This window comes from Centropristis striata, chromosome 14, assembly GCF_030273125.1.
Source record: "Centropristis striata isolate RG_2023a ecotype Rhode Island chromosome 14, C.striata_1.0, whole genome shotgun sequence".
In the NCBI taxonomy this organism is placed as follows: Eukaryota; Metazoa; Chordata; class Actinopteri; order Perciformes; family Serranidae; genus Centropristis; species Centropristis striata.
The window spans coordinates 34536388-34561426 of record NC_081530.1 but is presented as its reverse complement, the minus strand read 5'-3'; the positions used below and the strand labels follow the sequence as shown (position 1 = coordinate 34561426).

General features: G+C 34.7%; 1 protein-coding gene across 1 annotated transcript in view; it reads right to left on the bottom strand.

The window, feature by feature from the left end:
* Positions 1-25039, bottom strand: part of LOC131984929 (venom phosphodiesterase 1) — a 63100-nt gene that overhangs the window by 16902 nt on the left and 21159 nt on the right. Inside the window, exons 10-18 of the mRNA XM_059349894.1 lie at positions 23066-23131; positions 22844-22916; positions 14032-14140; positions 13118-13240; positions 9464-9495; positions 8130-8257; positions 7191-7260; positions 6221-6308; positions 3942-4114 (exon numbers count right to left, since the gene is read on the bottom strand). Coding sequence (XP_059205877.1) covers positions 3942-4114; positions 6221-6308; positions 7191-7260; positions 8130-8257; positions 9464-9495; positions 13118-13240; positions 14032-14140; positions 22844-22916; positions 23066-23131 — 862 coding nt within the window. The remainder of the gene's footprint in view (positions 1-3941; positions 4115-6220; positions 6309-7190; positions 7261-8129; positions 8258-9463; positions 9496-13117; positions 13241-14031; positions 14141-22843; positions 22917-23065; positions 23132-25039) is intronic.

Here is a 25039-nt window from a genome sequence, read left to right as displayed (position 1 = left end):
TAACATCTACTGTTTTCTTTTCATGAGACTTCTCTAAAAATATATTACGTGGTTAACCAAGCTTCATTAAACTCCAAGATTTCTTCAGTCAGGGTTCAGGGATATTTTACAGAGAAAAATAAGGAACAAGTGCAGCCGTGCCAGGAAAGAATGTCCAACAGCTGGTGGAAAGAGCTGCAGGATATCCTCAGTAAATGCAGGGCGGGGTCATCTGCAATACTGATTTCCGATGCCCATTGTCGCCCTCCCTTCTTGTTCTGTCTTGAAAATAATAAATATTAACAAAATAAAGAAACAGATAAACAATGACATTTTGTCACTTGTGGTTCTGAGTCACGTGACGTGTGGTCATTGCCTTGCCCCCCTTTACACGTCAGATCACTTTCACAGAGGTCATGTTTTGATATATATTGCAAGATGAAACGTCTTTTTTGTGTCTTTTTTGGTAATTTTGTGTCTGTTGTTGTGTTTTTTCAGTTATTTTGTGTCTTTTTTTGACCATTTTGTGTCTTTTTGAGTTATTTTGTGTCTTTTATTTGTAATTTTGTGTCTTTTTTGGTAATTTTGTGTCTTTTTTTAGTCATTTTGTGTCTTTTTTGGTCATTTGTGTCTTTTTGTGTCTTTTTTGGTAATTTTGTGTCTGTTGTGTCTTCTTTAGTTGGTGCTGGTGAAAAGAGAAGCAGGATATCCTCAGTAACTGCAGGGCCGGGTCATCTGCAGTCACCCTCGAGGGAGAAAAAAAAATAAAAATAATGATAATTTTCGATGCCCATTGTCGCCCTCCCTTTGTGTTCTGTCTTGAAAATAATAAATATTAACAAAATAAAGAAACAGATAAACAATGACATTTTGTCACTTGTGGTGCTGAGTCACGTGACGTGTGGTCATTGCCTTGCCCCCCTTTAGACGGTCAGGTCGCTGTCAGAGGTCAGGTCACGTCAAGTGACAGACACGTTATGGAAAGAGAAGAAAAGAGGAGGAGAAGAAGTCCCAATCTTTTTTTAAACGCCTCTTTGTGTGAAGATGTTTCATTTGTATTAGCTTGCTAGCTAGGTTGAAATAAAGCAACGCTAGCATAACACAGTTAAGCACATTTTTTTTGCGATTTTGTGTTTTTTTTTTGTCATTTGTGTCTTTTTTTGTCATTTGTGTCTTTTTTGGTCCTTTTGTGTCTGTTGTTGTGTCTTTTTTAGTCATTTTTGTCTCTTTGGTCATTTTGTGTCTTTTTTGGTCATTTTGTGTCTTTTATTTACTCATTTTGTGTCTTTTATTTACTCATTTTGTGTCTTTTATTTACTCATTTTGTGTCTTTTTTGGTCAGTTGTGTCTTTTTTGTGTCTTTTTTTGTAATTTTGTGTCTGTTGTTGTGTCTTTTTTAGTTATTTTGTGGGTTTTTTTGTCACTTTGTCTTTTTTGGTAATTTGTGTCTTTTTTGTGTCTTTTTAGTTATTTTGTGTTTTCTTCGTAAGTTTGTGTCTTTTTTGTGTCGAGGTTGAAAAAAGCAACGCTAGCTAAACACAGTTAAGCACATTTTATGCGCAGTTTGTACTTTCATTGTCTCACTTGTCTCTAACTGTGTTAGCGTCTCCAGCTGTGCTTCTTTGAGAATTTACTTTTACATACATAGATACATTTATTTTACATCCTTTTTTTAGTAATTTTGCGTCTTTTTTTATTCATTTTACATCCTATTTTAGTAATTTTGTGTCTTTTTTAATTCATTTTACATCCTTTTTTTAGTAATTTTGCGTCTTTTTTTTATTCATTTCACATCCTTTTCTAGTAATTTTGTGTCTTTTTTATTCATTTTACATCCTTTTTTAGTAATTTTGCGTCTTTTTATTAATTTTACACCCTTTTCTAGTAATTTTGTGTCTTTTTTATTCATTTTGCACTTGATTTAAAAAAGTTCTTATCATAATTGTAACACGCAGCATTTTAGTAGCTTGACCCAAACTTCAGATGTCTTGACCTTTTTTTTTTTTTTTTTTTTTCCTGACTTTATTGAATTGCTTTACTCCATCACTGAAACGTCCATTTAATCCACAGTTGACAGGCGCTTCATGAAAAGAGGAAAGAACCTAAAATTCCTCCTCAAGGAGTTTATAATCATTAATGAATCACTGCATTGAGTCAGGAGAGAGTGTAGTGGGCAAAAAAACCCTTTCACAATACATTTTTATCAATTTTTGAATGAGCTAAATACAAAAAAAAAATCTTAAAAATCATACTTTCACATTTCTGCCCCTTCTGTGTAAGTGAGGGGGTTTTTATGGGAAGATATTATGAAATGATGGAGTGTGCAACATGTTGGCAAGTGTGTCCCACTCTGTTAGTGGGAACTAACTGTTACTTTTGATAGATTTAACAGCTGTGTTTCACTTATCCACACAGACACAACTTGTGTTTTCAATATTTTGCGTATTTAAAGTTTCTTACAGTCCCCTAAAGGTGAACGTTAAACTGGTTTGCCACTTTTGCATCACCTGACCATCTAAATACTTTACTTAAATACTTTAATGTTGTAAAACATGTTGTTTTGGTGGAGGCACCATAACTACCTTTTTAAGAGGGTAGGGGCGATAAAAAATGGCTTGTGTACATGCCTTCGAACACGCTAAGTGTGGCTGCAAAAGCATTTTTGTCCATTCATTTCAATACGAAATGAGAAAACTTCTCACTTGATTTTTTAACACTATGGTCTCAATCACTAGTAAAAAATCTTCTTCAAGACAATCTGATGTTAATAGTGTAAATAATGGCCCCATTTAGAAGAAAATAGAAGATAAAGAATCGTATGATTTGGGGCGGGGCTACCTTTGATTGAAAGGTCACTAACAAGGCGAGCCGTCATCAGGAGGGAAGCAGAACAATGCGTATCCACGGCAACGTGTCAATAAAGTTATATATAACGTTATATAGATATAAAAAAGGAGGTTTAGCGGTTTGGTCTCATAACTTTGACTGTATTTTGACTTAGGGAATAATTAAATGTCTTGTTCAGCGTTTGGTTGGACTAACAGACACTCCAAGGAGTCGCTGCTCAGTTTTCTGAGGTCAGTAACAAACATTTTGGTTTTTCCCAAAACTAACATCAGTTAATGCCAACATGAGTCAGTCAGTGATCAGATCCCTCGTTCCTCCACGGTCCAAAAATAGTGTAACGCTGAACTGATGCTTCCAACATCATGGTGACTACATCCATTATTTATATTCAGTCTGGGGTTCTCTGATGTTTGAATCACAGCCTCGTTCTCCTGGTCCGACATTTGTTTGACCCGCCCACCACCAGAAAACATGCTAAACCACGATATATATATATATATATATATATATATATATATATATATATATATATAGTTACATGAAAGGTTGTTCACTTTTTTCGGTCACTTTTAGTAATTTTGTGTCTTTTTTTGGTCATTTTGTGTCTTTTTTTGTCATTTTGTCTCTTTTTTTGGTCATTTTGTGTCTTTTTTAATCATTTTGTGTCTTCTTTTAGTCATTTTGTCTCTTTTTTTGGTAATTTTGTGTCTTTTTGGTCATTTTGTGTCTTTTTTTAGTCATTTAGTCTCATTTTTTGGTCATTTTATGTCTTCTTTTAGTCATTTTGTCTCTCTTTTTGGTCATTTTATGTCTTCTTTTAATAATTTTGTCTCTCTTTTTGGTCATTTTGTGTCTTTTTTTAGTCATTTTGTGTCTTTTTTTAATCATTTTGTGTCTTTTTTTTGTCATTTTGTGTCTTTTTTTTGTCATTTTGTCTCTCTTTTTGGTAATTTTGTCTTTTTTTTGTCATTTTGTCTCTTTTTTTAATCATTTTGTCTCTTTTTTTAGTCATTTTGTCTCTTTTTTTGGTAATTTTGTCTCTTTTTTAGTCCTTTTTTAGTCTTCCGTCTGATTCTTTTCCTCAGTGTTCTGTCTCAGTGAGAGGTGTTACGTACCAGACCAGGACAGGAGCAGCCCAGCTGGTCCGAGGCGTTGAGGCTGGTGAGGGGACAGTGGATCGGGGCGCTCCGCTCTGCAGGCGGCGCCGGCGTGAAGAACGGTTTCCTCAGGAGGTGGTTCATGCTGCCGTGGGTCCCGTTGTTCTCCACCGGAGAGATCTGCATCACGTCTGAAAGGAACAATTTACAGTTAACAGATTATTACTACTCAGGAGCCTCTCTTCAACAGTCAGTGTCACAAAACAGTGAAAGGTTTAACTTTTTTTTAAACACAACCCAATTTTTGTTCTATTTCCTCCATGTCTGAATCTTTCCATCCTGCCTGTATTCACCACTTAAAACATGTTTAAATACCATGTTGGTATATTTTTTCACCCATATGACCTGATAATAATAATAGATTTTTTATTCTGACTTACTGGATTAACATTTAGAACCAAAAGGAAACAAAGAAAAACCAACATAAATGTGATCTTGTGATTGTGTGTGATCCTGTCATCAACTCTGGTTTTTATTCTAGTGGGACTCTATTTGATTTGGCTCCTTTAGTGTCTTTTTGGTGTCTTTTTTTTGGTCATTTTGTGTCTTTTTTTTGTCATTTTGTGTCTTTTTTGGTAATTTTGTCTCTTTTTTTGGTAATTTTGTCTCTTTTTTGGTCATTTTGTGTCTTTTTTAGTCCTTTAGTCCAACATAAAATGTGATTTTGAATTCTTTTTTTAACTTTCAAAAGACTATCATTCCCAATAAAGAATTTGAAATGTTGCAAATGTGACCAAAGGTGTCAAATCTACCATATAAGAGGGTTCCATCCAGTTCTATCATTTGATACTAAATCTATTTGAGCTTGTCTCCAGTTTTACTTGGTATATCATCATCAAACTGAAACTGGCCTCATGGAGTTTACAGCCAGAACTTTAGAGGTAAATTTACAGTAGGGCTCCACGCTGCTTTGTTTTCTAGTCTGGATGGCATGAAAATAGGTCACGTGTATTTCATTAGAATCAAGAAAAATGCACTGTCAGAGTTATAGTTTGGGCGTAGGACGCACAGATGTTGCACCAACAGCCTCATTGGCTCCCATATTAAAAACGCAGGGAGATTTCTGTAGAAAAGTATATTTAACAGTTTTTCAGATCGCTCTAACAAAGCTATTTCTTCATTTTTCTTCACAAAAAACCATATGTAGACGTTCAGGAAGAACTCAGGACGCTCAAAGTGAAGTCGGATCAATGATAGGTATTATGGTTTTGCCAAAAATGCTTTCTGTTCGAGGCCAGAAATTCCAGTCTGTCCACCTCTGGCTGCTGTCACTGTTCCGGAACATTCGGCAGTTGGTGTCAGTTAATTCTGTTGATTGCTTTGATCTTTGATGTGCTTACAGTTACACGCACACACACATGCGCGTTAGCACACACACACTCACACAGGTAACTTTATGCGATTTTCGTTACATGCACACAAATGCGTGCGTAAGCGTGCACACTCCTCCAGATACACCTGGTTCACTCACACACACACACACACACACACACACACACACACACACACACACACACACACACATTTTGAGGTTAAAGGTCATAGGTTGCTGTATAAATAAATACTTGTAAAGGAATGCTTGTTGTAGGTGTGCTCCTTGTGTATTACATAGTATTATAACATTACTAGTATTAATTGTTATAAATCTCTGAAGAATCTCATCATAGTGTACACACACCGGCAGTAGCCCCCCGTGGCCCTTTCACAAGAGGGCATTTTCTAGTTATTATTAGTTATAATACACTAATTCTAAGGTCTTTGTGGCTTCATTGAGATTAGATGTTTTTACTTGTTTTGGAAAGTCTTGACAAGACACATTTTCTTGCTCCATTGGTAGATAATTTTGATATTTTTAAGCAAAATATGCCTAATTTTGTACTTTTTTTTCTTGCTTTTAAGAGCTGACTGTCATCACTCTCACATAGTTTCCGTGGTCAGCAGACCGAGCCATATGAATGTTCTTCTGGCAGTCATATTAATAAACAATAACTTGTTGCCAAGTGACTCCAAACAGAACGAGTTTGTTTCTATCAACATTGACTGTAACTCATATTCATCACAAGTCTCTGCTAGTTCATCTGACCGCTGTTAGATCTGATCAGCTCTCTGGTTTAGCTTTGTGTTGTCTTGTGCAGTGATTGATTTCAGTGAAGCACATTTACTCAAGCATTGTACTTGAGTATAATTATGAGGTATTTGTACTTGATGGATGCCAGCAGAGTAAACAAAGAACTGACCACACATCAGGTTGTAGAGCTCGATGTTGGAGAACGGCTCGATTTCTGTTTTGTACAGGAACTTTGGTCCATAACTGACAAACATGGCCTGCAGGGGAAAAAGAGGGAAAAAGAGATTTGAAAAATGTATTTATAAATGCAAAAGACAGAAATACACTGTTTTGTTTTTTTTAAAAACTGTTGTTTTAACGGTAAAAACCAGCAGCTGTGGTTGGCAGAACTTTACGGTGCAACTTTTTCTAATATTAAGGTAAAATTTTGGTGCAATTTTATTCCATATTTTACCCTTAAAAAATAAAAAGTTTTCCCATCAAAAGAAACGCTGTTCTGCCATATAATTGACAAGAAAATACTTTATAAATGCTGCATAAATTAAAGATTTTACCATTAAATATCACAATATATTTCTGTTAGAGATAAGGCGTTTAGTACATTTAACAGTGAAAAAAAGTATTTTTACAAAAAATAAATGCAGAAATTACAGTGATGCTTGTATATATATGTTACAGTATATTTTTGTTACAAACACAGTGTATTTTACAGTGGAGTAATTTCTTTTTTTTAAATTGTAAAAAAAAATGTTTTTGTGTTTTTTAAAAATCATTTTACATCCTTTTTTTCTTTAGTAATTCTGTCTTTTTTTATTCCTTTTTTAGTAATTTTGGGTCTTTTCTTTTTAATTTTACATCCTATTTTAGAAATTTTTTGTCTTTTTTTTTCAAATTAATTTTATATCCTTTTTTAGTAATTTTGTGTCTTTTTTAATTCATTTTACATCCTTTTTGGTAATTTTGTGTCTTTTGTTACAAACAACTCTTTTGGCTGATATATATATATATATTTACAGTGTTTCATTGTTACTGAAACTGAATTAACCCATTTATCATTTTACGGTCTTTTCCTGTCATGGTTTAACAGTTTTCCACCGTAAAATCTACAGAAATCTTTCACAGTGTAGGTTTTCTCTCACGTGCATGCTCTCTGCATCGTTGTCGTAGCCGTGAGCGCCGCCGTGGCAGAACGTGACCGAGCCTCGATATCTGCGGGAAAACACACAAAACAGCCTCTGACGAACATGGACATGTTGAGTGTGCAGACTTTAGAGGACGTGAAGGAAAGTTTAGACCAAAGCAGTGATGAAATCAGCCAGTGATAACATAGTTTACCTCTTACAGGAAACAATTACACAACCTGTGTAAAACATGACTCTTCTCTTAAAGCCTCTCGTGTGGTTTCTCTGTGGGGTTTCTACCTCCCAGGCCGTTTTTTAATCATTTTACATCCTTTTTTTGTAACACAAAAAACACACATAAAAAACACACACAAAAATACCATAAAAATTACAAAAATACACACAAAAATTACAAAAAAAACACACATAAAAACACAAAAAATTTACAAAAAACACACATAAAACACACACACAAAAAAACAAAAAATTGCAAAAAATACAAAAACACACATTAAAAAAAACACCAAAAAATTACAAAAAACACATAAAAAACACACAAAAACACCAAAAGATTTTACAAAAACACACAAAACACATAAAAATGACAAAAACACACATAAAAACACACAAAAACACACAAAAATTCTGTGAGAAACCACACAGAAGAGTCTCTGACGGACATGGACATGCTGTGTGTGCAGACTTGGAGGAGGTGAAGGAAAGTTTAGACCAAAGCAGTGATGAAATCAGCCAGTGAAAACAGGAAACAATGAGCTATGTAAAGCATGACTGCCTCTCGCGTGGTTTCTCTGTGGGGTTTCTACCTCCCAGGCCGTTCTCTTTCATTCTTCCACCTTTCATCATACCTCCCGCTGATTCTTATCTGCGTTCCTTCCACATTGGCGTATTTAGTCTGCGGTAATCATTGTGATGTAGGGCCAGATACTGTGTGATTACCTCTCAAACAGCCACTTCGGCTCGACCAGCACGTTAACATCTTCGATGCGGCGGCTGTTGGCGAAGTGGAGACGCTTCGGCAGGTTTTCCTTCAGGTAGGGAGTGATCTTCTGCTCCGGCTTCTGGCACTGAGACAAGCACAGAGAGTGATGTTGTTTCAGACAGACACTAACAGTATATATGAGCCACCAGAAACTGGATTTGAATTATTTATATTTGAATTTGAATTGCTTAACCCTCTGGAGGCTACAAAAGGGCTAGCCAAAGCATGGCTTCTTCATCACATTCAGACATAAAAACAAAGCAGACCAAAAAAAGACACAAAATGACTAAAAAAGACGCAAATTGACCAAAAAAGACACAAAATGAGAAGACAGAATAACCAAAAAACCCACAGAAGACACAAAATAACTAAAAAAGACACAAAAAGATCCAAATGACCAAAAAAAAGAAAGAAAATGACAAAAAAAAAAACCAAAATGACCAAAAAAAGGAAACAAAATACTAAAAAAGACACAACAACAGACACAAAATAACTCAAAAAGAAAGACACAAAAAGACACAAATGACCAAAAAGACACAAAATGACTTGACAATTATTCAAAAATGGACAAAATAGCCCTATAAGAGTCCATAGAGTTAGAATAATTGCATTAAAAAAAAGCTGAATCTGAATTGTAATGTGAAATTGAATTTATTAGTTTGGAACTGAACATTCAGTTCTCACAATTCAAATTCAGTTTTTTTGTGACGAGTAGTAGTAGACGGGTTGTTGAGGCAGAGCAATCGAGCGCAGAAAACCAAGATGCTGATTGGCCGAAGAGGCGCCATGGCAACCGGGTGGCAACAAATGTTACAATAGAAAATGCCTCAACTACCCGGATGTTCGTCACAAAAAAACTGAAATTGAATTTTGCGAACAGAATTTGAACTGTGAGAACTGAATGTTCAGTTCCAAACTAATAAATTCAATTTCAAATTACAATTCAGATTCAGTTTTTCAATGCAATGATTGAAATTGAACAATACAAATTCAAATGATGTGATTCAGATTCAGCTCTTCAATGCGATTATTATACAAGTTAAGCAATTCAAATATAAATAATTCAAATTCAGTGTCTGGTGGCACATATTTCAGCCCAGATCTATATCTTTTTAAAATAATGGCAGTTAATAAAGTTGTTTAAAAAGTAGGTTTCTCTTGCACACGCGTGATTATTTCATTAGAAATCATGTAATCGTCAGATTGTGTCACTCCAGTTTCACTCCAGTTTCACTCCAGTTTCACTCCAGTTTCACTCTTTGAACTCAATAGTAGAAGATGGAAAACTTACAGACATGTTAGCAACAAGTCCTGCCGAGTCCACTGTCAACAGAAGAAAGAATGAAGTCAACATTTCTGTCATTATAGCAAACAAAAAGCCCAAACGTCTGCTAAGAAATAGCAGTTATCAGCTCTAAAGTGACACCAAACCAAAGCAGTGATTTATAGTTTACCTTGAGCTGAATCCAGTCTTCTATTGTTGTTATTATGATTATTTAAGATGCTTTTGAATGCAAGTTATTTTATGATATTTGATGCATTTTTAAAAGATATTCTACAGCCAGAAAGAAAAAAACAAAGCTTGCTGGTGGTTGTGATAACATGAAACACTTGGTTTTTAATTAGTAATATGCTGCCGTCTGCAAATATCTAAACCAGGGGTCTCAAACTCAAATTACCTGGGGGCCGCTGGAGGCAGTATCAAAATGACTAAAAAAAGACACAAAATTACACAAAAAAAACACACAAAATGACAGGAAAAAAACTAAATTACTTAAAAAAGAAACAAAATGACCATAAAAAAAATACACAAAAAGACCATAAGAAAGACACAAAATTATTTTTTTTAAAAGACACAAAATTACCAAAAAAGACACAAAATTACTAAAAAAAAAAAGGATACAACATGATCAAAAAAAAAAAAAATTATGTATTTTATCAACTGTTCTCTCAGCGCAATTGACACCATCTTCGTTCGCAGCTAGCTGTCTTTTTCTGTGGAGGATATAGAAGATCTTTACCTATTCGGAACAATGATTCCAGGTCTTTTGCTGGTTGGATTAGGCTTTGCTCTGGTTTATCGAGATACACAGAAAACGGTGACAGCTGTCCAAAGCGAGGTTATTATAGTTAACGAAAAACTAACGAAATAACGAAAACTAGAATTGAAAAAACATTTTCGTTAACTGAAATAAAGATAAAAATGAGAGTTTTTAAAAAAAAACGATAACTAACTGAAACTGTTTTATGTGGTTACAAAACTAACTAAATGTCCTTCGTTTTCGTCTTTGTCAACTTTTTTTCATACGTAAACCTTTTTGGTTGATATGAAATCTATTTCATCTATCTGGTTTTTAGTTACAAAGGCAACATTTATTGTGACTTTTTTAAATCTCGCACCCAACAAATATCCCATTACAAAATAACTAAAACTAATAAAAACTAAACTAAAACTAACACTAAAATTAACTACTACTGAAAAAAGTGACAAATTTACAAGCAAAAATTGGCGAATTTACGGGAAAAAATGTCAAATTTACAAGAAAAAATTCTCAAATTTACGAGAAAAAAGTGACAAATTTACAAGAAAAAAGTGACAAATTTACAAGTACAAGTTGACAAATTTACGGGAAAAAATGTCAAATTAACAAGAAAAATTTCTCAAATTTATGAGAAAAAAGTGACAAATTGCCCTAACCCAACAAATACCCCATTACAAAAAAAACTAAAACATGCTTATTTCTAGATTTAATAATCTTAATGAAAGAAATCTTGTCAAGGTAAATTATCTGTCCATGCAGCAAGATCATTTCCCTCAGATTTACTGTTTTTATCTGGTTTTAGACCTTTTTTTTTGCAGTGCAGAAGTCAAATGTCTGGATCTTTGATGTCTCTATTTCATGCTAAAAGGACTTGGAAGTTATTACGAGGGTGTACTGGGATTTGGCGCCAATCTGGATTCCATCAGCAACAGATGAACTTTCATTCCCAGTTTGACGTCAGAAAGATAATCTTATTTTACACTCTGAAGCCACGATTCCCTGATTAAAACATTGTCACGTTATCTGACATCTTCATACAGGGGCGTTGTTATTTGGCTTGCAGCTCAGTGGCGCCCGGATGTTTTTGTTGAGGCGACACGGCGGCTGAACGTCACGGTTATTAAGAACATCCGAAACATGCTGCTTATTATTATTTTGTCTTTTTGTGTCTTTCTTTAGTCATTTTGTTTCTTTTTTTGTCTCTTTTTTGTCATTTTGTGTCTTTTTGTGCCCTTTTTAGTCATTTTGTGTCTTTTTGTGTCTTTTTAAGTTATTTTGTGTCTTTTTTAGTCATTTTGTGTCTTTTTGTGTCTTTTTAAGTTATTTTGTGTCTTTTTTTGGTCATTTTGTTTCTTTTTTTTAGTAATTTTTCTGTCTTTTTGTGTCATTTTTTGGAAAAAATGTCAAATTTACAATAAAAAATTCTCAAATTTATGAGAAAAAAGTGACAAATTGCCCTAACCCAACAAATACCCCATTACAAAAAAACTAAAACATGCTTATTTCTAGATTTAATAATCTCAGTTTGACGTCAGAAAGATAATCTTATTTTACACTTTGAAGCCACGATTCCCTGATTAAAACATTGTCACGTTATCTGACATCTTCATACAGGGGCGTTGTTATTTGGCTTGCAGCTCAGTGGCGCCCGGATGTTTTTGTTGAGGCGACACGGCGGCTGAACATCACGGTTATTAAGAACATCTGGAACATGCTGGTTGGCTGCAACAACTGCAGCCAGCTGTGCTGCTGAGGGGTGAAAAATGTCAGCAGGTAGATAATTATCAGGCTGAGAACACGAATTAGAAAGAGAGCGTGACCTGGAGGAGGATGTTTCTGCTTGTAATGAGAAACCACGCGATTGTTGATTACAGCTGTTGAGGCTGGGAGACTCTTTCACAACTCTTTTTTTATGATATCAGTGTTTTGTTGAATCCAAAGTCTCAAACTGGAGCTACCTGGCGGCCGCTGGAGGCAGTGACAAAATGAGCAAATTAAGATACAAAATTATTTTAAAAAATAATAATAAATTAAAGAAAAAACACTAAATTACTTTAAAAAGACACAAAATGACAAAAAAAAAATCGACAAAATTACTAAAAAAGACACAAAATGACAAAAAAAAAATCGACAAAATTACTAAAAAAGACACAAAAATATTTTAAAAAGCCACAAAATTATCAAAAAAGACAAAATTATAAAAAAGACACCATATTATTAAAAAAGCCAAAATTATTTTTAAAAGCCACAAAGTGACCCAAAAAAGCCACAAAATGACCAAAAAAGACACCAAATTATAAAAAAAGACACAAAATTACTAGAAAAGGACACAAAATTACCAAAAAAGACACAAAATTACTAAAAGAAAAAGACAAAATGTTATTTTTAAAAGACACAAAATTATTAAAAAAGACACAAAATTATTTAAAAAAGAAACAAAATTATTTTTAAAAAGACACAAAATTGCCAAAAAAAGACACAAAATTACCAAAAAAAGACACAAAATTACAAAAAAAGACACAAAATTATTAAAAAACACACAAAATTATTTTAAAAAGAAACAAAATTATTTTTAAAAAGACACAAAATTACAAAAAAAAAGACAAAACGTTATTTTTAAAAGACACAAAATTATTAAAAAAAAGACACAAAATTATTAAAAAAAGACACAAAATTATTTTTAAAAAGACACAAAATTGCCAAAAAAAGACACAAAATTACTAAAAAAAGACACAAAATTATTTTAAAAAGACACAAAATTATTAAAAAAGACACAAAATGATTTAAAAAAGAAACAAAATTATTTTTAAAAAGACACAAAATTACCAAAAAAAGACACAAAACTACCAAAAAAAGACACAAAATGACCAAAATAATGAATAATAATAATCTCATTGACTCACACTCTGTGTCTTTGTTCTTGGCCCTGATGCGTCCCAACGGGCCCTCGGTCACCCACAAGTCCTTGATGTTCCCCACAAAGTCCTGCAGAACCTCCTTCCTGTCGCAGCTCGTGTCCTCCATACCTGCAACACAAACACCTTAAAATATTACACAACATATATATTATATATGTTTGCATTGATTTATGTCCACAAAGAGACTTGAAACGGAGTCGCTTAAACCTGCATCTTAGTGTGAAAGTCAACTTTTGAAAGTAACTTTTCTGTTAATCGGATCCTAGTGTAGTTATTTCTCCAGATGCAGAAGATTGAAAATGAGTTGATTTTATAATTTTTTTGTCATTTTGTGTCTTTTCTTGGTCATTTTGTGTCTTTTTTTGTGTCTTTTTTAGTTATTTTGTTTCTTTTTTTGTCATTTTGTGTCTGTTGTGTCATTTTGTGTTGTTTCTTGGTCATTTTGTTTCTTTTGTTGTCTTTTCAAGGTCTTTCTTTTCGTCATTTTGTGTCTTATTGTGTCTGTTTTAGTTATTTTGTGTCTTCTTTTGGTCATTTTGTTTCTTTTGTTGTGTCTTTTTTAGTAATTTTGTGTCTTTTTGTGTCTTTTTTGGTCATTTTGGGTCTTTTTTAGTCCTTTAGTCCAACATAAAATGTGATTTTGAATCTTTTTTTAACTTCCAAAACACTATCATGCTCAATAAAGAATTTTAAATGTGTCAAATGTGAACAAAGGTGTCAAATCTAACATATAAGAGGGTTCCATCCAGTTCTATCATTTGATACTAAATCTATTTGAGCTTGTCTCCAGTTTTACTTGGTATATCATCATCAAACGTATAATATGATGACATTGAAAGAGAAACTGGACCACTGCTAAGTAGTTTTGAGCCGTCATCATTACACATAGAGGGTGTTACCGTGATCTGCCAGGATGATGATGTTGACACAGCGGTGCAGGCCGATCATCTTCAGGCCGTTCATGAGCTGACCCATGATCTGATCCACGCCCTGGATCGCATTAATGATCTGCAGGAAATAACATGAAACAAGCATGAAATCTCATCATTTTGCTCCCATGGTTATTATAGTTCACGAAAACTAAAGAAATGACGAAAACTAGAATTGAAGAGTTTAAAAAAAAACTATAACTAACTGAAACTGTATTTTGTGGTTACAAAACTGACTAAAACTAACTAATTTTTTGGAGAAAATGTCCTTTGTTTTCGTCTTTGTCAACTTTTTTCATCCGTAAACATTTTTGGTTGATATGAAATCTATTTAATCTATCTGGTTTTATGACTTAATAAACTTATTGGGGCTGAGATGGATCAGACAAAGGAAATAAAGGAAACGTTTATTGTGACTTTTTTTTAATCTGGCACCCAACAAATACCCCATTACAAAACAACTACAACTAATAAAAACTAAACTAAAACTAAGCATTTTCCAAAAAATAAAAACTCATTAAAATTAGCAAACACACTCTAAAAACTCGTTAAAAAACTTGCAAACACACTCTAAAAACTCATTAAAACTAGCAAACGCACGCTAACAACTCATTAAAACTTGCAAGCACATTCTAAAAACTTGTTAAAACTAGCAAACACACTCTAAATACTCATTAAAACTAGCAAGCACACTCTAAATACTCATTAAAACTAGCAAACTCACTCTAAAACTCATGAAAAAAAAAACTAGGAAGCACACTCTAAAAACTCATTTAAAAAGTAGCAAGCACACTCTAAAAACTCGTTACAAAAATTGACAACGAAATTAAAACTAAAACTAATGAAAAATCCCAAACCATTATAACCTTTTCTCCCGTTCCCTTCAGGCTTAATGTGCTGCTTTCATTACACGTCTAAACTTTTTCCACCTGCAAAATTCAGACATAACCTCCGTCTCTGACAGGAGTGAACACTAAATGATTCTGATCTGGAGTTTTCTCAGCGCTCTCCAAAAACTGTCAGCAAGTGGAAAACCAGGGATGAATGTTGGCAGTAATATATCAATAAAAGCCCCTAATTAGACGAGATGAACGCATCGTTTGGATGAATCATCTGCAGGAAACAGATGAAACAGATTTACAGAGCTTCTCGATGGTTGTTTTCCACAGAAAGCTCCCAAAAACACCAGATATAATATTTCATCTCTGTGAACATTACATTACATGTCATTTAGCAGACGCATTTGTCCAAAGCGACTTACAATAAGTGATTCAACCTGATGGTACGAGACATTGACCACAGGAATCAAGTAAGTACATAACTTTAAGAGCTTCTGTCATCACAGACTGCAGACTAAACACAGACTGCTGCTGAAATCTACTGTCTTATTTTACAGGGTTTTTCTTGTTGTTTTTCTACATGAAGTACAAATTACATTCTGTTTTTTTTACTGATATTAGGAATTCTATGTACAAATACAAAAAATACACACATATTGCTGCAATTTTTACTGTTTCACTGGGGAAAAAATATAGTAAAACTAAAAGTCTGGCACCAAAAGTTGCTTACCGTCATTCAGATATTAACGGTGTACTATCTGTATTTTAAAAGAATTTCTCTGTAAAATAACTTGGTTGTTTAGAAGTAAGAGTTTTTATGATTTCTACATTTAAAACTAGCAAACTCACTCTAAAAACTCATTAAAACAAGCAAACTCACTCTAAAAACTCATTAAAACTAACAAACACACTCTAAAATGACTTAAAGCTAGCAAACACACCCTAACAACTCATTAAAACTAGCAAAAACACTCTAAAAACGAATTAAAAAACTAGCAAACTCACTCTAAAAACTAATTAAAACTAGCAAACGCACGCTAACAACTCATTAAAACTAGCAAACACACTCTAAAACGACTTAAAACTAGCAAACACACCCTAACAACTCATTAAAACTAGCAAACACACTCTAAAATGACTTAAAGCTAGCAAACACACACTAACAACTCATTAAAACTAGCAAACACACTCTAAAAACTAATTAAAAAACTAGCAAACACACCCTAAAAACTCATTAAAACTAGCAAACACACTCTAAAAACTAATTAAAAAACTAGCAAACACAGCTGAACAACTTTTAACAGCTGAAGGCAGGACAAGTTCCATTGTTTGGTACATTTTGTAATTCCAGAAACTGTTGGGACAAGATCCTGCAGAGCCCCACGCTTTCATTTGATCAGAATTGCTTCAGGTGTTTTGATGTTCAGCCTTAACTTAAAACAGATGCAAAGAGGATGGTGTCAGGATACAATGAGCTTGTTAAAGTCAGGTTCAATCAGCTGCTGGCAACATGAGAACTGCAACTCATTGGAAAGGTATGTTTGTTTCCTGTTGAGAAGCACAGAGTGTCCTGCCAGAGGCGGGAACAGCAGACACATGAACTAAACTAAAGCCAACTTGTATTTTTTGGCCTGAAACAGTGATTTAAGTTGGTAAAACTTGGAAATATAAATTATTGACATTTAGGGCAATAATGTAAGTTAGCACAACAAAGGAAGCCAGTTGTCTGCTCAAAAACAAGTTGGTGAGTTGTTGTTACTTATATCTTTAAGTTGGGGTTCACAACAAGGGACAATAGTTCTGATAACTCTTAGTTCTTTGTTGGGAAATGTGAGAAAGCCAACTTTCCAAGTTGCCACTGCACTTGAAGTCTCACTGTGGCTGTTGTTGCTGCCTCCAGCTAGAGTCCACACAAGTAATCAACCCTTGATTAAATTTATTAAAATGATACGAGAATTTTATTCTGAGTTGTGTTGTGCAGTGTTGTACGTCGTTAGTTGGAGAAGGCAACCTTCACATGTTCAACATTTAAACACAAACAGGTATTCGGTCATTAGCAAAAGCTAGCAGCTAACTGATGCTAGCGGCTAACAGATGCTAGCAGGCGCTAGCGGCGCTGCTTGTTACAGCTACGAGAGTAGCCGTTAGGGTATCAATGCTAACTCAAAATTGTGGTCGCAACATTAGGTGACATTTCATAGCAGCGTTACAATCAAAACTTGCAGAGGTTAGCAGAAGGAAGGATTAAAAGTAATTACAATGTAAATTATATCAAATTATTTATTTAACTAATATAAATTAGCCCTCAAATTGCTCATCTTCACAAGTCTGCTTATTGCACATCTGCACATTGCACTTTTCGCCTATACCAGGTATTAACTCTCCATCTAGGGTATTAGCTCTGTAATGAACATGTGTCAGTGATTATATGCGTATGGCATTTTTTTGACTGTGTTTAATTAGACTTTTATTGGGTCTTATTCTATTATCGTTGTGTACCTTGTCTTGTGTGTCCTGCTTCAAAAATAATCTCCCTTCAAGGGACTAATAAAGTGTTTCTGATTCTAATTCTGAAGTTAGTACAACTTACAGTTGAGTTGACAAAAATCAGAATTCAGAGTTGAGCAAACTCAAAAACAACACATAAAATATTTAGTTTAATCAAAGTTTGTTGCCTTGATATTTTGAGTTCACCCAACTTTTTTCTTTTTTTTACAGTGCACATGCCATTGGAGCGTGTGCCCTTATTCATTGGAATTAACTGGGAATTGATGGATTGGAAGGTTGCCAGTGTGACTCACAACACAGCTGTCAACAATGATGGTGCCAACATGCAGCCAATGAGTCTGATAATGAATCTCAAGGCAATGTTATCTCAAGCAGAAGGGGCCTCCTCCGACTTCTATTAAGGTCAGTCGTCTCAATAAATGGGCCAATTTAATTGGGTTTTATTGGGGGCTGCTGACCTCTTGTGGCCATAGTAATTATCACAGGAGCAAAAGAGGAAGTGACATACTATAAAGAGTTATAATAAGGCTGTTTCAACTACAGTCCAATACCCAGAATGAGGCGGTCTCACTCGTCGAAACACCCCTAATCTGAATACGAGCCGTCCTGAGGGTCTTTTGTCTGGACTTTTTTAGTCCCTGTAGAAGAGCAGGGCCGTTTTTCTCCCCTGATAAAAGCCTGGTTGCTGATTGGATAGAACACTAAGCAGGATGTGACGTAGTACTGGACGCCACAACAACACGCACCATTTGTAAAAGCCAGCAAAGCAGTGTTGCCAACTTAGTAACTTTGCTGCTATATTTAATGACTTTTCAGACCCTCTTAGAGACTATTTTTCAAAAAAGCGACTGGAGACAAATTCAGCGACTTTTTCTGGTGTTATTGGAGACTTGTTCTTACTCTTCTTAATGTTAAGAAGCGTAAGAATGAGTCGAAGCAGCACAGTCCTCCTGCAGCAGTCTCTCCCAGCTGCAGCTGGACGCAATTTGCGTCCAGTCTGCAAATTGCTAACAGGCTAACAGTTAGCTCTGTAGCAGTACAGTGTGTATGCGCTAACAGGCTAACAGTTAGCTCTGTAGCAGTACAGTGTGTATGTGCTAACAGGCTAACAGTTAGCTCTGTAGCAGTACAGTGTGTATGCGCTAACAGGCTAACAGTTAGCTCTGTAGCAGTACAGTGTGTATGCGCTAACAGGCTAACAGTTAGCTCTGTAGCAGTACAGTGTGTATGTGCTAACAGGCTAACAGTTAGCTCTGTAGCAGTACAGTGTGTATGTGCTGCTGCTGCAGGAGGTGTTCACTTAGCGATCTCTGTTTGTTTACAACAAGCACCGGACACTCTGTGCACAGTTAGTGATGCTGGTTAATTCACCATCACTATGTATAAAAGTGGTTGGATTCATTGAAAAAATGGCCCCTTGAGCCTGTGGAAAAGCAAGCAGGCTCTGAGACATTTACATTACATTTAGTCATTTAGCAGACGCTTTTATCCAAAGCGACTTACAGGAAGAGTAAAAAACATCATATCAAAACAACTAGGATGGCGTTGGTTGCAATGGGGTAAAAGAGAAACTACACTAACCCTTTCTTTTTGTCTCCATAGTCAACATTTTATATCCAAAACAAGCTAAACACTAGACGTCTGGGATTAAAAAAAACTGCAGTTAGCTGCAGTCTGCACTAGCACAGGAATTTCCAGTTTGCAGTGGGTTCCACAGCTGAAAACAACCAGCAACAGGCCTCCTGTTTTCCAGTAAATAACTTAGGGTTATAAGCTTTGTGTTCCCGTTTTCAATTAGTGTTGCACGGAAACTAAATGCTGAAAGAGAGTTCACACCAAACATAAAATGCTCAATCCAAAACTGTATTAAATGTTTTTGTGAAATGTGCGTGCACAAAGTTTTCATTTAATTGTGTAAAATCATGTGTGCATTACCCTGTTGAGCGACTTACTGCTAATTAGTAAATGACCAAAAAAGGAAACAAAATGACCAAAAAAGACACAATTGACCACAAAATGATTAAAAAAAGACACAAAATGACCAGAAAAGACACAAAACGACCAAACTAGACACAAAATTACCAAAAAAGACACAAAATGACAAAAAAAAGACACAAATTGACCAAAAAAGACACAAAATGACAAAAAAAGACACAAAATGACCAAAAAAGACACAAAATGACCAAAAAGATATAAATTGACCAAAAAGATACAAATTGACCCAAAAAGTCACAAAATGACCAAAAAACACACAAAATGATCAAAAAGATACAAATTGACCAAAAAGATACAAATTGACCAAAAAAAGATACAAAATGACAAAAAAACACACAAAATGACCCAAAAAACACACAAAATGACAAAAAATGACAAAAATGACCAAAAAAAGACACAAAATGACCAAAAAAGACACAAAATGACCAAAAAAGACACAAAATTACCAAAAAAAAGACACAAAATTACCAAAAAAAGACACAAAATTACCAAAAAAAGAAACAAAATGACCCCGAAAAACGTAATTAAATGACCAAAAAGACTAAAACACATTAACACATGAGCACTTGAACACAGTGGAGACAGAGCTGACTTCCAACATGAATTGGCGACCCTCAGAAATCATCTCGCTCCCCTGCAAGCGGAGGAAATCTAAAACCTACGTTTTAAGTTACCAACAACATTCTTCCACCCAACTGAACCAAACATTGAAGGGATTACTTGATGAAAAACATGAACTGAGCAAACCCTTTTTTAAAAAACGTCAGTTACCGTAAGATCAGCTTCGTTTTTGACAAAGTTTGGATGAACTGCACTCTCCAAAGCTGCATTTTTTATGTGCATGTTTAATTAAACTGTGTCAGTCTTTGCGTGTGAACTTGTATGACTCCAGAAATGGTTACAAATACTGCAGCTGGAAGACATAAGCCGACTTGTGATCTGATTGTTCATGTTAGTATTTTGTCAATTAAATATTAACAAGTAATTATAGTGTCAGTGAATAACATAAACAAAGAGATTTAGAGTCAACAATTGCATTGTTCAAGAACTGTTAATTGTTTGCTCTCACTCTGTGATTACACAAGGAGAAAGTCATTTTCCTCTCTATCAGTGGCCGACTCACTGTTTGACGGGCCAAAAAATAAAAAGGGCTCATTCTGCACAACACGGGGCACCACCAACACGCAGAGAGCTCTGATGCATGTGTGATGAAATAATCCTCATCCTGGATTAACATTAAATTAAAATTAGATCCAGATCAAAGTAATTAATGAAATGGTGTTGACAATTAAAACCATTGAACCAAACCATGTAGGGCAGGGGTCTCAAACTGGCGGCCCGCGGGCCAATTGTGGCCATCGTGACGATATTTTGTGGCCCCCACCTTGATTTGAAAGTTAAATGTGAGTTTTATATGAATGGCACTTTACCGTGTTGTGTGTGGAAGGTCCCTTTAATTACTTTTATTGGTAATTTCTAATGTCTTTTTTTTGTAATTTTGTGGGGTTTTTTGGTAATTTTATGTCTTTTTTTGGTCATTTTGTGTCTTTTTTGGTAAAGCTGTCTTTTTTTGGTCATTTTGTGTCTTTTTTGGTAATTGTATGTCTTTTTTGGTCATTTTGTGTCTTTTTTTGGTCATTTTATGTCTTTTTTTGGTCATTTTGTGTCTTTTATAAATAATTTTGTGTCTTTTTTGGTAATTCTGTTTTTTTTTTTGTCATTTTGCATCTGTTGTTGTGTCTTTTTTAGTTTTTTGTGTCTTTTTTATAATTTTGTGTCTTTTTTGGTCATTTGTGTCTTTTTGTGTCTGTTTTGCTAATTTTGTGTCTGTTGTTGTGTCTTTTTTAGTTATTTTGTATCTTTTTTTTTGGTCATTTTGTGTCTTTTTTGTTATTTTGTGTCTTCTGTGGGGTTTTTTTGGTTATTCTTTCTTCTCATTTTGTGTCTTTTTTGGTAATTTTATGTCTTTTTTTGGTCTGCTTCAGGGTTTAGTGATTTTCTTTTGGACCCCAGGAAGACTAGCTCTTCTCGTTTTGGTGACAGCTAATGGGGACTTTTTTAACAATTAACAATAAACAATAATGAGCGTTTATTAGTGTGATTCTGTCAGAATGCAGCCTGGAATGTATAAACTCACTCTTATGGGGCTTTTTCGGTCTCCAAAGACCTGATGCATCAAAAAACTGATGCATTGCAACATGCAAAGTTATCTGCTGGTTGCATCAGTTCAGACTCCCGCTGGGTTATTCATTACGGCTCATAAAGAATCAGCCTCTGCTGATGTGATTTTAATTGTTTTATTAGGGCTCTTATTAGAGCATTAGAGCATTTCTATGGAGATGTTTTATCTGAGGCCTTTTAATGGACTTCAGACCTTCTTAGTTACGATCTATAAAACTGATATGTGATTATCTGCTGTAATGGACAAAATTACAAGGCTAAATGAGTCTGATATGATGATTGATGGGATTGATATCGGAACAAGGGTGCAAGTCAAGTGATGTGAACACTACACTGCAAAAAACATGACGCTTACCAAGTATTTTCTTCTTAAATCTAGCAATAGAATCTTAATGATCTTGTTTTGAGTATAATTTACCTCTGTTTGTCTTGTATAGTTGATAAAACAAACAAAATTGAGTGAGTAACCTCCTCACAGGGATTTCAGTCTTGTGTAAAAATTTCTTTTAGGATTGACATTGTGAGCTTTTTCATGTTTTTCAATCTATTCAACTGTTTAATATGGTGAGTTTTTACCTAAAATATTGGCCCCGGATAAGCGGCGGAAAATGGATGGATGGATGGATGTATCATTGTTTTTTCCAGTGCCTAGATCAGGGGTCTCAAACTCAAATTACCTGGAGGCCGCTGGAGGCAGTATCAAAATGACAAAAAAAGACACAAAATGACAAAAAAAAAGACACAAAATGACAAAAAAGACACAAAATTACCCAAAAAAGACACAAAATTACCAAAAAGACACAACATTACCAAAAAAAGACACAAAATTACCAAGAAGACACATTATTAAAAAAAGACACAAAATTATTTTTAAAAAAGACACAAAATTATTAAAAAAGAGACAAAATTACAAAAAAAGACACAAAATTACCAAAAAAAAGTAATTAAAGGGACCTTCCACACACAACACGGTAAAGTGCTATTTATATAAAACTCACATTAAACTTTCATATCAAGGTGGGGGCCACAAAATATCGTCACGAGGGCCACAATTGGCCTGCGGGCCGCTAGTTTGAGGCCCTTGGCCTAGATATTTTGTACTTATTTAAAGAACTCTTACAAAGAAAACATTACTTACTGCACTGGCAGATACTTTTACTTGTTTCAAACATGTATATTTGCTTAATTCTAGTTATTTCTTGTCATTTATCTGTCGGTTGGTTTTTGCAGTGTAAGATTTACGGACTCTGTGAACTCACCCCTCCACTCACTGGACCATAGTTGTGTCCCGATTTATCAGGTTCCTCCAGATACAATGTGTAGAAATCTGGTCTGCAGGAGAAGGTCATTTTTTTACTGAAATGTTACTTTTAGCACTGACGACACCAGAGAAGAACACATTTATGGCATTTGCTCAGTGGAAGTGTCCTCATTTTTCAACCTGCTGAGCACTTTCTTTAGTAAATCAGGGAAGAACGAACCTTTGGTCATTTGGCAGCTGCAGCCACTTCAGAACAGTGAAAACTCTCTCTTCAAACGGCACTTTACTAAAAATAACAGAGAGAGAGAGAGAGAGGTGAACATTATGTCTTTAAAAGGCAGTGGAGCAGCAGCAGTGACATCAGCAGGTGCTTTGTCTTGTGGAGACGGTGGATTTGTTGCATTTTTGTATTCAGCTTGTTTAACCCTCTGGAGTCTCCAAAAGAGCCAAAGCATGGTTTCTTCATCACATACAGACATAAAGATAAAGCAGACCAAAAAAAGACACAAAATGACTAAAAAAAGACACAAAATGACAAAATAAAGACACAAAATTACCAAAAAAAAGACACAAAATAACTAAAAAAGACACAACGGACACAAAATTAATTAAAAAAAGACACAAAAAAGACACAAAAAGACACAAAATTACAAAAAAGACAAAAAATGAGAAGACAGAATAGCCAAAAAACCCACAGAAGACACAAAATGACCAACAAAAAAAAGACACAAAATAACTAAAAAAGACACAAAAAGACATGAAAAGGATTCAACAATAGCCGAAGAGGTAATTTTGTCGCAGAAAAATTCAGAAACTGAATTTTGCGAACTCTATAAATAAACTTTGACTTCAGTAAGGGCTCTAAATACTACTTCCACCACAATGTGATCATATGAATGCGATGCAACTCTTTTTCTTTTTCTTTTTTTTAGTGTTTCACACAGCTTTCACATTTTTCTGGAATGATGTTTGAATTAGACAACTTCAGCTGTAGTGATTAAGAACTTCTTCAGAAGCGTGGCAGGGTGTTGAGTCAGCATTCAGAACGCCTCAAGTGTCAAAATGTTAATTACAGCGTGTCAGCAGAGATGTCACACAGCTGGATAATGAGTTTTCTCTCTCAGCCGTTCTGTGACCTTTTTTTTCTGGTTTCTTCTGCCAGAACAGAAGCCAGAAGTGTTCTTGTCTCTGAGAGGTAATTAAGTTAACATCATTCTTTCCATAAATTAACTGAAGTAAAGGAGTAAATAAACTGCTCAGAACTTCCAGGACGTGAATGCAACGTCAATGACTGTTTAGAGTAGAGCATGGGTCTCAAAGTCGCGGCCCGCGGGTCAATTGTGGCCCTCGTGACGATATTTTGTGGCCCCCACCTTGATATGAAAGTTTAATGTGAGTTTTATATGAATGGCACTTTACCGTGTTGTGTGTGGAAGGTCCCTTTAATTACTTTTTTGGTAATTTTGTGTCTTTTTAAAATAATTTTGTGTCTTTTTTAGTAATTTTGTTTCTTTTTTGGTAATTTTGTGTCTTTTTTAATAATTTTGTGTCTTTTTTAGTACTTTTGTGTATTTCTTTGGTAATTTTGTGCCTTTTTTAAACAATTTTGTGTCTTTTTTGATAATTTTGTGTTTTTTTTAAGTGAATTACTTTTTTTCTGTCATTTTGTGTCTTTTTTGTCATTTTGTTTCTTTTTTAAGTAATTTAGGTTTTTTTGGTCATTTTGTGTCTTTTTTGTCATTTTCTGTCATTTTGTGTCTTTTTTTAGTAATTTTGTGTCTTTTTTGGTAATTTTGTATTTTTTGGTCAATTTGTGTCTTTTTTTGTAATTGGACTCTGCCTCTGCCTCCCTTTGGATTGTTTGCCTGCCTTGCCTCCCTTTAGATTGTTTGCCTGCCTTGCCTCCCTTTGGATTGTTTGCCTGCCTTGCCTCCCTTTGGATTGTTTGTCTGCCTTGCCTCCCTTTGGATTGTTTTCCTGCTTTGCCTGCCTTGCCTGACTGAACTCCCGTGTACCAAACCTTTGCCTGTGATTAAAGACTGGTTACATCCTGATTCTGCCTCCCGAGTGCTGCATTTGAGTCCTGTATCTGTGCTGTGTAACAGTTTGTGTCTTTTTTAAGTAATTTAGTTTTTTTCTGTCATTTTGTGTCTTTTTTTGGTCATTTTGATACTGCCTCCAGCGGAGTGGAGTG